Source organism: Syngnathus leptorhynchus, chromosome 6 (genome assembly GCF_054491065.1).
Source record: "Syngnathus leptorhynchus isolate UIUO chromosome 6, UIUO_Slep, whole genome shotgun sequence".
Classification (NCBI taxonomy): domain Eukaryota; kingdom Metazoa; phylum Chordata; class Actinopteri; order Syngnathiformes; family Syngnathidae; genus Syngnathus; species Syngnathus leptorhynchus.
Genome location: NC_141200.1, coordinates 1,827,905 through 1,840,319, shown reverse-complemented (window position 1 = coordinate 1,840,319; position 12,415 = coordinate 1,827,905). Strand labels below are relative to the sequence as shown.

The following is a 12,415-nucleotide window of genomic DNA, read 5'->3' as shown; positions in this document are numbered from 1 at the left end:
GAAGAGATTTGTTTGCTCTTCCTAATAAATTTCTCCTCCTCTCTTTCTTTCTATCCTCACTGGCTCCTCGTTTTATAGATTTTTCCGATCTCAAAACGAGCATGAAGTAATTGTCAGCTTTTGCAAACTCGGCGTGTTGGTTTGTCTTGTTCCCATTTGTGCTTATCTCCCGAAAGTACATCATTAGCCAGCAAGCCGCGGACTTTGGAATCAAAGTTGGCCGGTTTCGGGACGACCATCCGTAAATTCTTGACAGGTGCGCAGGCTTCTCTGTAGATCTTCTCTAACCTTGCAAAAAGCCCATTTTTAAGCAACATTTTTTTTTCTTCTCTCTTTGCTACTTGAACTTGCATTTCCATCAAGACACAAAACACGTCTCTTCTGTCTGCCAAGAAAATAACCGTTCATTACGCGGCGATCATGAGAAGTCGGCATTGTCGTGGCGCTCGGTCGGATCAGAAGCCTCTGGTGTATAATTTGGTGTTTGTTTACGCCTTCTTTGTGGTCATCATTTCGCCCATTCTTAAAAATCCCACAGAAGCAATGACAGGAAGCATCGTGTTCCACGTGAGCTCAGAAACATGGCACCTGAGTTGTATATCGTTTATTTTTGTTTCTAATCTCTGATGTCCATCCTTCACTAATTATGGCGCCAAATCAGAGGTGTCAAGAAAAAATCTGTCACCGGCCACATAAAATGATGTGCTGGGCCATATCTGGCCCCCGGAGCCTTGGGTTTGACACCTATGAGCTTAGATGACGGAGAGCGAGCCTGCAGGGTGCATCACCGGATGGAATCCATCCAATAAAAGGTCCCCATTCCAATTAATCACACATGCAAGAGGTACACAACAGTCGCAGAGTTGGCCTGCTTGGCTCTTGGCCAAAGCCTGGCTCTGAAATCAGCTTGGGAAAGCAACGGGGGCCCCTCCAGCAGGACAGAGACCCAAACAGGCAGAGCGAAGGAGACTGCTGAGCCCAGATAAAATTCCATTGTTTATTTGCCCGGCTCCCCCCCCACCACCCCCACCACCCCCACCTCCCCATACGTCCCTTCCTTCCTTTACCGTCCAGCCTTCCTTTGCTTCTTCTGCAAAACGGTGAGACTGCAGAAGAGACACTTGGCCAAACATTCAGGCTTGGATTAAATTGATAGCAGACAAGGACCAGATCTTTAAAGGATGGGGGTCCTCTACTCGCTGTGGGTGCAGGAAGAAAGTACAGAAAATAAACCTTATCCCCACTTTTACATTATATGAATCCAATTATGGCATATGGGGTTGCTCATTTTTTGAACGTGAAACCGCACTTTTTTTTTTGCTTTCCGAGTCTGCACCCTGACCAAAAGTGTTGAAATGCAGCCAGCGACTTTTGTCCTTTTTAGGCATGCAGAAAGGAGGGGGGGGGGCGCATGACGATGAAGTCACGTTTAGCTGTTCCTGGTGTGATGGAGCTTCGGATGGTTATGAGAAGCAGCTGTTGGGGAGAGAGCCGAATCACCGACGACAATCTCGAAGCTCCACGAAGATTGACGAATGAAAGCGGCGCGTTGTCACGAGTCGGCGCTTGTCTTTTTACAGCCAATGGAGCGTGCGGAATCCCTCAGGGAGCGTCATCGTTCTCTCAGGTGATGGCTGGGTCAAGCGAAGCGGAGCTTGAGCAGGTGTAACGGGCGCTTCTCCATTTCGCTAGCAAGTCATTGTTGCTTTGTTTGAGTCCAAATCTTCTGCAGGTTTCCTGTCAAGTTTTTATTGGCCTCAGCCACATCCTCAGCCATCTTTCTACAGGACACCATGGTTGCCGTTTCCTGAGCGAGCCAAAGCTGTAAAACCGGCCAATCGGATATAAATAGAGGTGCTTCTTGACAGGTTCTAGCAAGTACCGGGGGAATTAGCACGCAGTCGGAATGAGTCAAGTCCAAAACGAGTTCAAACAGCACCTCAAGTGCATTCAAATAAATCCTTTTATTAGGCTTGAATTGATTGAAAGGTTGTTGTTTTTTGTCTGGCATTCAAATAATTATTTTTATTTAATTTTGTTGGTTTTATTTTTTTTTTTCCTCCTGTTGGCCTTTGGGCCCCAACCATTGAACCAGGACTGACTGGAAGCGTGCGCTGTTTTTGTAGCGCCACCGTAGACTTGTATTATTCTTTCCAAGATCCACTTTCCTCTTCACTTTTGACAACCCCAATCTCCCCCCCCCCATCTCCCATTTTCAATTCCTCGCATCTTTCCGTTGTCCACGTGATTGCAAAAAAACTACCAAGGTTCTTCATACATTCTTGAGAACACCCGCCTTATGTTTCCCAGTCCAGAATTGATGTTATTAAAGTCATTCAAGACAGAGAAGGGGAGTGAAAATCAAGTCTTCAAACATGTGACCTCTGCCCAGCTTACATCTGAAAATAATTTGGGCCAGCTAGTCGATCCCTGACGCACACCCGGGTGCTGTGTGTGTGTGTAGGGGGCGGGGCTTAAGCCAAATGAGCTGTGGCGTGCTTTAGTGATAAAAATCCGAGTGGCTCTCTCTGGAGGAGACAATTGTAAAACTTAAAGGACTTGCACTAGCAACGAATTTTGTTTCAAGCCTTAGTGCAAAAAAACTTTTGTCCCTTTGAATGGTCGCCTGGTGCCGATCATGTCTGGGATGTTCATTTGTATTTCCTGCTTGTGACTCCTTGAATCTTTTGTAAACAAAAAGGAGTTTTCCTGCTCTTCTCTTGTCTGCTCTTGCAGGATGCCAGCTGCTAGCACAATGACTGGTGGGAGGGCGCTGCTGCTCTGTACAAACACTGACAACACTATCTACCAATCAGTCAACGGGTAGGTCGCAAGTCATTTTCAGCAGTTGGATGTAGGATTTTTTTTTTTTTTTTTAACTTTTGGGGTGGATGCAGAATTTTACTATGGGGGCTCGTCGGCCATCTGTCCTCATCCTGTCACTGTTGCCATATGTCATCTTTTTAATGCTCATTAGTGCTATTTTGATTACAATGAAAAGATTTTGTGTTGACAGAAGGCAATGTCTGGAAGAAGAGTCAAATGTTGTTGTTGTTTTTTTTTATTTGAATGGATTTAATCATTCTGCTCCTTGAGTCTTAGCTCAGCTGGTCCTTTGTGTCCTTATTTGGTCTCCCCTTCCCTTTGCCCTCGATGACCCCCATCTCGGTCCTTCCGAAAAGTATTCCGGATTGCCTGTTTGAACGTCTTTGTTCGAAGACGCTTGCCTCATCATAAATTTACCTTTATTCAACCCCCTGCAGTTACTAAGAGTTGACCTACTACCCCTCCCATCTGTTGCTTCATTTTTTTATAAAATTGGAGGGGAGCGAAAACAAGGAGAGCGAGCCAAACTCATAAAAGCAAATGTAATTTGGACTCGGCCTACTCAGTTCCGTCTGTTGGGCATAGTTTCTTTTATGATGATTATTATTATTTTATATATATTTACTTATGTCATTTTTCCCAAGAGATTTCCTCTCAAAACATCAGCCAACGCAAGGCCACGTTTCCTCTGTTTGTTTGAAATTCAGCCATTCTGAAAATGACCTTTGGGGTTTGGGGTGAAAACCCGTTTTCCTTGCCGTAGAAAAGATCCACACCTCGCCCACTTCTTTTGTCTCCTCTGTCACTCACGTAGACTTGGCTCTGTGTCCAGCTTGTAAACCTTGACCTTCCGACTAAGAGCGGTGACCTAGGAATCGTTTTGGACTGACTCACAAGCACCAGATGTTCATTTCCGTTTCTATCCCTTTCCCAGACTCCATTGCTGCGGCTTGAAGATTGGGGAGACTCCGTCGTCTGCGCTGCCCCGGCGCCAAGAGGTGTGTGGGCTACCAGGGGACGGACGCAAGAGGGACTCGGCTCCTCCCGGCAGCATGCTGACTCACAGGAGAACGGCCAGCGCCAGCGCCCCGAGGACTCCCAACGTGGAGAACGGACAGTGCGGCAAGCTGAATAAGGGCCAAGTGGGAGTCAGGGCCGCCAGTATCCGCGATAAAATCTCCCAATGGGAGGGCAAAAAGGAGCCCAGCCAAGCCATTTCCGTGGAGGCTTGTCCGCTAAGCACCACGCAGAAGGAAATTGAGTCAGTCCGAAAAAAGGAATTCAAACCTCCGGAGGTCCAACGGACAAACAGCAAGAGATTTGTAAGCTGGGACAGGCAAGACTCAGGAAAAGAAAATGCCGGAAAGCTCGGCGGGGATGCGAGGACTAAATCTCCAGAAGGCCCGAGCGACAAGGACAAAGAAATCATTCTGGAGCGAGGACTGCGGGCTACTAAGGCCACGCAACAACCCCGAGACAAGAAAAGCGTTTTAACTCACGTTAAGAAACTGGAAAGAGCCACGCAAGACGTCCAGAGTGGAACGTCGCTGGCCTTTCCGGGCAATTACTTCTGCCCGCCGTCAAAAGATGAGCTGGAAGAAACAGAAAAGCGTCTCACCGAACCAATTTTCGGGACGGTGGGCTCTAAGTGGAGGAAAGAGGGCGACGGCGAAAACGTATATAGCGAACCGGGCGCTCCGTCCATCAACCCTTTGCCCAAACCGCAGAGAACCTTCCAGCACCACACGCCGCCTTCCACGCCGGGGTTCGGCGGTTCCTGTAAAGGCAAGAGGACGTTGCCTCCTTTGCCTTCCATCCCCCCTCCGCCTCTACCCACCTGCCCGCCTCCCGGAGTTTGCAGGAGACCTTGGACGGACAGATCCCACCACAGCAGCAACAGGTAAGAACCGGAAGGGAGAATTTTGAATACTTTACAATTAGTGAGAACATCTACGAGTTGCGAAAGTTTGGTTTGAAGACTAAATCGGATGTTTGGATGACCCGCGCAACCCAAACAAACAGCCGCTCGGACATCAATGGCCAACATCTGCCGTACATCACAAACAGAGTGGCGGTGACGTCACTCGGTTCCTCGAAGCCACAGAATTAGCTCACTGGTTGGACGCCAGGAACGTGCGCATAACTCACTCGGCCTTTTGAAGCCATGAGCCATGTCGAGAGGCCCCTTCTTAACTCATTCACTGCCAACCTAGTTAATATCTTTGACGTCTAAAACCGTCAATGGAACTGAATGAGTTAAAAAAAAAAAGCCTTGGAGTGAAAACTACCACATTGCACACGTTTTGAAGAAATGATTTTGCACAATGAGAAATTGTATATGCAAAAGATCCCCCCCCCCCCTCATGACCTGGATTCTTGTGCACTTGAAACTTGGCTTTGGATCGGTTACATTCCAAACCCAATGTGGAGGCTGCACTCTCTCAACTTTTGTTTTCAGCTTCAGACCCATATTGGGGATTTTGCGCAACACTAACGAATACTAACACTGATCATAAATGTTGTTTTTTTGTTTTTTTTTTAATAATCATATTGATGTTTCGGTGTCCGCTTCAGGAAGTCTTACGAATTTGAAGACCTGCTCCAGTCGTCCTCGGAAAGCTGCAGGGTCGACTGGTACGCTCAGTCCCGCCTTGGCCTCGCACGCACTTTATCGGAGGAGAATGTCTACGAGGACATCATCGGTAAATAATACGCGTGGTGATGATGCAAATGTTATTTTTTTGGGGGGCGCGCGTGTCGGGGTGGGGGGGGAGGCAAAGCCGTCCGTCTTTGCTCTGGTTTTAATTTGAAGCCACGCTGCTCCACTTTTATTAAAAATGAGATGCCAAAACCTGACCTACATTCCTGCCTTATTGTCTGCGGTGTTATAGCAACCCCACCTCGAGCCTGTTTAATATCTAAACATATCACGTATGGTTAAAGTAGAGGTAGCCGGCAGGAGGCATTTTATTGGGCGAGAGCCACGGCACATTAGCTTCATTATTCCCATTAGAGTTAGCATTTTTCTAGCCATTACTACGACATGAACTAGTTGTGTTTTTTCACCCCATACAAGGATGAAAACACACTTACTGTCTTTTAATCAATAGCGCCATCTAGAAGTGGTTCATGAAGCATTATGAAGCTTCATCTCTAGCACACATCTTATGGCAATTTTGTTATGAACCCACACCAAATAGTTTGCCCTCCCTACTTGTAATGTCTTCATGTCTGTCAGTGTTTCCAGATGGAGTGGAAAGCGAGTGTCATCAGTATGCTGACACATTCCTGCGAGACTGATGCAAAGCCACATGTGCACAGCACGCACAAAAAAAAAAAAAAAAAGATTAATGTTACGCAACATTTGATGTTGGTTTTACTGATGACAAATTAGGGATCAAATTCATGCCAGTTAAAGACATTGGAGCATTTCCAATGGTTGGTACAGTAAGGTATGACATCACTTACAAGTGATTAGAGCTTTCACGGATGACACCATCGCCGGCCACATCATTTCCCCCCGTCCGTCTTTTGATTTCCTTTCAAGTCCCGCTCGCTTAAAACGTCTCCCATTTCACATCCAAAAAAAGATGAGTAATAACTCACTGGTCCCCAGAATGAGACGCACATTTTCTCTTTGGAGTTGTAATCCGTCGAGAGACGGTCGCGCTATTACGGGTTGTTGAAATATGAGGCGCAATAAAAATCTGGAGGGGAACGCTACTTTTGTTGGCGCGCGGCCGCTTGGTTCTCTTCAATGCCGCAATGAGCTGAGTCAGCACGACGCCGTGTCTGCTCGCTCTCTGCGCATCTGGAGTCGGAATTGTCTGACTGATAGGGAAATATTTCGGGGGTGATCTTCGGAGAGGTTATTTGGTCATATTTCTGTTGTTATTGTCTTCCCCAAGACCCTCCATCTAAGGAGAATCCCTACGAAGACATCGAGCTGGAGAGAAGTTGCCTCGGGAGCAAATGTGTATCACCTGCCTCCTCCTCGCCCATTCCCGACACTCCCACTAAGGTATAAGACTGACAATGCATTCAGATAATATAATTATTATTATTATTATTATAATACATAATTAAATATAATATATACTTATTTTTAATATACTTGCTGGTTGGTACGTGTACAATAAATATACAATATTTACAGTACAATATTTTTACCATAAATCTACACTCGACCTAAGTGAAAGTTTCCGTTGGCCAACAGTTGTGCTCCAAGCCCGGCTTCTTCAGGCAGAACTCCGAGCGACGGAGTTTCAAACTCTTGGAGTTACGTAAGACCAACAGGGACGCCGGCGTGTGTTCGCCGTCACGCGCCAGCCCGCCGTCCACGCCGAGCAGCCCCGATGACACCCCCTGCCTCTCCGGGGACCCGTACAACCGGCGGCGGAGGAAAATCCCCAAGGTATCGCTCCACGCTGACACCTTTTCCGAAATCGAGTGGTCAAAAATTCATTCTCTTTGCAGATGGTGATGAAAATCAACGGTATCTTCGAGGCTCGGAGAGGGAAAAAGCGCATGAAGAAGGTGTCGCAGTCCACCGAGTCCAGCTCAGGGAGAGGTGAGGCGGCACTTTCAAGTTTTCTTGTCCCGGAGTTAGCTCATGTTTTGTTTTTTTTCATGTAGTGACCGACGAGAACAGCGAGTCAGAAAGTGACACGGAGGAGAAGCTAAAAGGTGAGAAACGGCGCTCTGGTCAGTGCGGAAAAAGAAGTCTTTTGTCTTTTTTTTTTTGCTATCCTTTAGCTCATAGCCAGAGGCTGGTGTCGGTCCAGTCCATGTTGAGGCAGACGGGGCGGTACCGGACCTTGGACAGGGATCTGATGGAGGACAGAAAGCTTTTTGAGTACTTCATTGTGGTGGCCCTCCACAAGACCAAAGCTGGAGTTCCTTATCTGCCGGAAGTCACGCAACAGTTCCCTCTCAAAGTAAACACTCAAAACAAACACGCAAGCGCCATTTTTGCCAATCACAGCTTCATTTAAAGTACTATTATTATTATTTTATTTGTATTTTTATTATTCATATTCATATAAAATCAATGTTGAAAATAATTTAATGGAATTAATGAATGAATATATTGTTTTTTTTCTAAGGATTGTTTTATATTAAAAATGACGGAAGAAAAATACCAAAAACCATAAAAGATTTTCCTTCAAATAATTGAACCCACACCTGGCAGTTTATGATACCTGGCAGATATTTTTCTACGGCCCAAAAAAATGAATGAAATTCTCCAATTTCCATTCACGCTTGAGCACTTAACCACCGCAAGAGTTTACACTGGCAGCGCAAGCGCTTATCAAACAAGACTAAGAGAAAATATAATGATAACCTTCTTGCCTTTTCCAATCCAGCTCGAACGTAACTTCAAGTTCATGCGGGAGACAGAAGACCAGCTGAAGGTCATCCCTCAGTTCTGCTTCCCCGACGCCAAAGACTGGGCGCCGGTCGATAACTTCCCCAGGTGCAAACTGGAAATCAAAAGATGATTTTCTTTCTGCCATTGCCATCTTACGTGCTTTTCTTTCATATCCCCCCAGTGAGACATTTTCATTTGTGCTGACCGGCGAGGATGGAAGTCGTCGATTTGGCTACTGCAGACGATTGCTGGTACGTACCAAAACAGACTTTTTTTACAAGTAGGATGGATTACTATTAAATTTCCTGATTTTATCTACAGCCCAGCGGTAAAGGCCGAAGGCTCCCCGAGGTCTACTGCATCGTCAGCCGCTTGGGCTGCTTTGACCTCTTCTCTAAGGTACAGTACAAGCACATGCATTCAAAAAAAAAAACACTTCAACATCCAAGTGGCCATGGTTAAAGTGAAGCAGCATGACCACCCTCTGCGCCCGCAGAGCCACACCCCGCCCCCCCCCCCCCCCGTGTGCGGTCTTGTATTCCCTGGCCGGCCTCGTACTCCAGCATGGAACCGCGTTGCACGTGTATTTGTGTGTGTGTGTGTGTGTGTGTGTGTGTGTGTGTGTGTGTGTGTGTGTGTGTGTGTGTGTGTGTGTGTGTGTGTGTGTGTGCGCAGCTGCTGTGGTTGCAGCAGTGGAAATGAAAGCTTTACAGCCATTTCCATTTGAAATGTTTACGCACAGCATCGCTTAATTAAAGCAGCGAGTAAATATGCCCTTGAAGTGGTCCTTGTGCTTTACAGTTTTCTTCAAACCAACGCGACCACTGAATCGGGCGGATGATATCAGATTTAATTGTGTTGCAAAGACTGTAAATTTTCATTTGGAAAGGGGTGGCAACACTGCCGGAGCTAGTTTTTTTTCTTTGGGGGGGGGGGAAGTAAAAAAACAAAATGACAAACTCCAAAAATCCTTCAAAAAATGCTTTAAAAAGATTCCGAATGTGTTCCTGATGGTGGAAATGTAGGAAAAAAAATACAGAATAAAAACAGAAAATCAAATTTTCCGTCAATTATTTGCACTTTTGAAAACAGCACCAAACAAAAAAGCGTACTGACTTGCATTTTACTAAGACAAATCTCACTGGATGTTGTCAGATCCTGGACGAGGTGGAGAAGAGGAGAGCCATCTCACCTGCGCTGGTGCAGCCCTTCATGAGAGGCATCATGGAGGCTCCTTTTCCTGCTCCGGGAAGAACAATCAGTGTCAAAAACTTCCTGCCTGGCTCGGGGACAGAGGTGAGATGAGGTCAACCGTTTTGCCGTTCCGCTTTTCACCTCCCTACATAATTTGGCTGGCAAGGTGATCGAGCTGTGTCGGCCGTCCGATTCTCGACTGGAACATGTGGACTTTGAGTGTCTCTTCTCCTCGCTGAGTCTGCGTTTGCTCCTGCGAGTCTTCGCCTCCCTGCTCCTGGAGCGCCGGGTCATCTTCACCGCAGACAAGCTCAGGTTGGCCGCAGCGCGTCGTAGCTCGGCGGTGCTCCGCTAATCTTCGAGAAACTTAACAAACGCGAGAGGAAGGAATGCCGCTGTGTTATTCGGTCGCCGGGGGAACAATGGCGGCTTCTTCGGAAAAGCGTCACGGATGCCAGAGTAGAAAGAGTCAAGCGACCACACAGCTCGCTAAAGCTGTTCAAATTTGGCCGGGCGTTAAGAGTAGCAGAGTGGCCCCAAGCTGTGCCACACCTGGTTCAGCTTCAGTAGCAGCGGCCATTTAATCAGGATTTAATGAAAACGACATGTGCCAATAAATACATGTCGCTGTAAAGAAGGTTTACACAGGAATGCAAAAGATTTTTTTTCTATTAAAAAAAAAAGCACATTTTTATTCTGGATTAACTTTGAAGTATAGAACAAGTTTTTGAAACTTTTTTTCAAGGAGAAATTTAATTTTCCAGAATTTATTCATCTCGTAAATTATAAACAAACCCCCTTCGCACCCAAAATAGAAATGATTCTTCTAAGATTCCAACTTTTTGTTTTTGTTTTTTGTGCAACAAATATCAGGGTCGTTGCATTTTATCTACTAGCAAGCGGAAACTGCGTCTCATCCATCATTTTTTTCCTGAATTAAATGTGAGCAGATGAAGCGAGCTATGTGCTGGTGGACCTTTTTTTTTTTTTTTTTCTTCCCCCTAGCACAACATTCCTTTCTTGCTAACAGTGCATATTTCCACTCATTTTTATCCGCTTGAACGACCATCTACTTACACTGAGCCGGTGTAGTCTGTCGCCCTCTAGTGGCCAAGCTCTGCGATTGCACTTTATTTTTTTCACCCTCACCAATTCCGTTGAAGTTGTGGGCAAATACATGATCATGTCCAATATTCTGAATCATGTGGTAGAAATGTCATTAATGACGTATCAGTTGTCTAATTAAACATTGCGTCTTGCCAGTACCTTGTCGCAGTGCTGCCACGCCGTGGTGGCTCTCCTCTACCCGTTCACCTGGCAGCACACGTATATTCCCGTGCTGCCGCCTTCCATGCTGGACATCGTGTGCACGCCAACACCGTTCATCGTCGGGCTACTCTCCAGCTCTCTGCCTCGACTTAAAGATCTTCCTATAGAGGAGGTCAGAACAAATAAGTTGGTACTTCATGTCAAATGTTTGAGGAGAACCACTAAGTCGGATTTCCCGCAGGTCCTGGTGGTCGACCTCGGCAACAGCCGTTTCCTACGACAGGTAAACGCACCTGAAGATAACCCGATTGGACCAGATGTTTGTTTGTTTTTTATTCCATTGAATGTGTAATTTTTTTTTTTTCCCACCCTGCTATAGATGGACGACGAAGACTCCATTCTCCCCCGCAAGCTGCAGGCAGCTCTGGAACATGTTCTGGAGAAGAGGAGGGAGCTGGCCTCGGACAAAGGAGACCTGCTCAGTGGTGAGCCTTCATCTTTTGTAGTACAGAGGAGTCATATGGCAGGGGCAACACTCACTTTTCACTTTTCAGATTCCAGTTCCCTCAGCACAGTGGCGTCCGAGGCATTTGTGCGTTTCTTTGCGGAAATGGTCGGTCATTATTCCATCTTCATGGGAGGCTTAGAGCGTGAGGACGAGTCGCCCAGTCCTCCTCCTTCCTCCTCTTCCTCTTCCACCTGCTCCTCATCCTTTCAACGGGAGGCCTTTCGTAAGGCGGTGGCCTCCAAGAGTTTGAGGAGGTTCCTGGAGGTGTTCATGGAGACGCAGATGTTTACGGGTTTCATCCAGGAGAGGGAGCTGCGCAGACAGGGCCTAAGAGGTATGAGAAAAACAAAGAACACCACAGATTTTTTTTTGATTTTTTTTAATGACGCAAAACGTGACCAATCCTCTAGGTCTGTTTGAGGTCCGAGCGCAGGAGTACCTTGACTCGCTTCCTGGCAGTGAACAACGACGAGTCAACAAATTTCTAAAAGGCTTAGGTGAGATTTTTAGTCCACAAAATAGTCTTGAAATCAAATATCTTGCATCTTTTCAAAAGGGATTATTTCATAGTCATTTTCCCCCGCACCTAAAAACTCATTTTCTTATTTTTGTCTTTTTATTTAGGAAACAAGATGAAGTTCCTCTCCAAGAAGTGACGCCTGGCGATGTGATGACGGAAGAAGGCGGCAAAAATAAAATGGGTCGTTTTCAAATGAAAGCAGGAACCTTATAATGGAATAAACTCATTCCTAGTTATGTGTGAACTCTGACCCCGGCCGTATGAGCTTTCAGTGTAAAGCAAAGCACAGTGTAAATATTTCAGGAACTTTCTGGACAACTCGTACATTCCAACTCTTTCCTTTAGAAGTTTTGACATTACTACAACTTCTTCAACAGGAGGCTTCACTTTAATTTATATCCTTTTATTTTTTTTTAAGTAAATGTAATCTGTGTGTAAAGAAATCTAGTTTGTTCATAGGCTTTATTTAACAAGGTCTAGACGCGGTCTGTTGTCTTTCAATGAATTGTTTTTGTATGTTTACCATCAAACGAAAGACAAGAGGAGGAAAATGTGAAGACGAGCAGAAAATGAATGTGAACGCATCTCAAGTGTCAAAAGGGAAGCGTGAGGGGGAAATGCGTATTTGTGTGATCGATCAATCAGTATCCATAGGTTTGCCTTAACCTTTGAAAATGGAACTTTATAAATAAAGTTGTACATTTCTATTTGATGAGTAACACTTTGA

The 12,415-nt window shown here is 45.8% G+C and overlaps 1 protein-coding gene across 9 annotated transcripts in view; it reads left to right on the top strand.

The window, feature by feature from the left end:
* The window catches only part of LOC147055156 (DENN domain-containing protein 2A), a 19,411-nt gene extending 6,996 nt beyond the window's left edge, over positions 1–12,415 (top strand). For 6 of the 9 annotated variants that reach the window (XM_085914439.1, XM_085914440.1, XM_085914443.1 and 3 more), the window contains 18 exons: positions 2,737–2,823; positions 3,761–4,726; positions 5,401–5,528; positions 6,735–6,847; positions 7,043–7,240; positions 7,303–7,396; positions 7,462–7,512; positions 7,582–7,763; positions 8,193–8,302; positions 8,379–8,448; positions 8,519–8,596; positions 9,353–9,493; positions 9,558–9,706; positions 10,655–10,832; positions 10,902–10,943; positions 11,040–11,502; positions 11,579–11,665; positions 11,793–12,415. In XM_085914439.1, coding sequence (XP_085770565.1) covers positions 2,738–2,823; positions 3,761–4,726; positions 5,401–5,528; positions 6,735–6,847; positions 7,043–7,240; positions 7,303–7,396; positions 7,462–7,512; positions 7,582–7,763; positions 8,193–8,302; positions 8,379–8,448; positions 8,519–8,596; positions 9,353–9,493; positions 9,558–9,706; positions 10,655–10,832; positions 10,902–10,943; positions 11,040–11,502; positions 11,579–11,665; positions 11,793–11,824 — 3,168 coding nt within the window. In that variant the 5' untranslated portion in view covers position 2,737 and the 3' untranslated portion in view covers positions 11,825–12,415. Of the gene's footprint in view, positions 1–2,736; positions 2,824–3,760; positions 4,727–5,400; positions 5,529–6,734; positions 6,848–7,042; positions 7,241–7,302; positions 7,397–7,461; positions 7,764–8,192; positions 8,303–8,378; positions 8,449–8,518; positions 8,597–9,352; positions 9,494–9,557; positions 9,707–10,654; positions 10,833–10,901; positions 10,944–11,039; positions 11,503–11,578; positions 11,666–11,792 lie in introns of all 9 variants that reach the window. The other 3 variants (XM_085914444.1, XM_085914442.1, XM_085914445.1) reach the window with 3 other exon arrangements.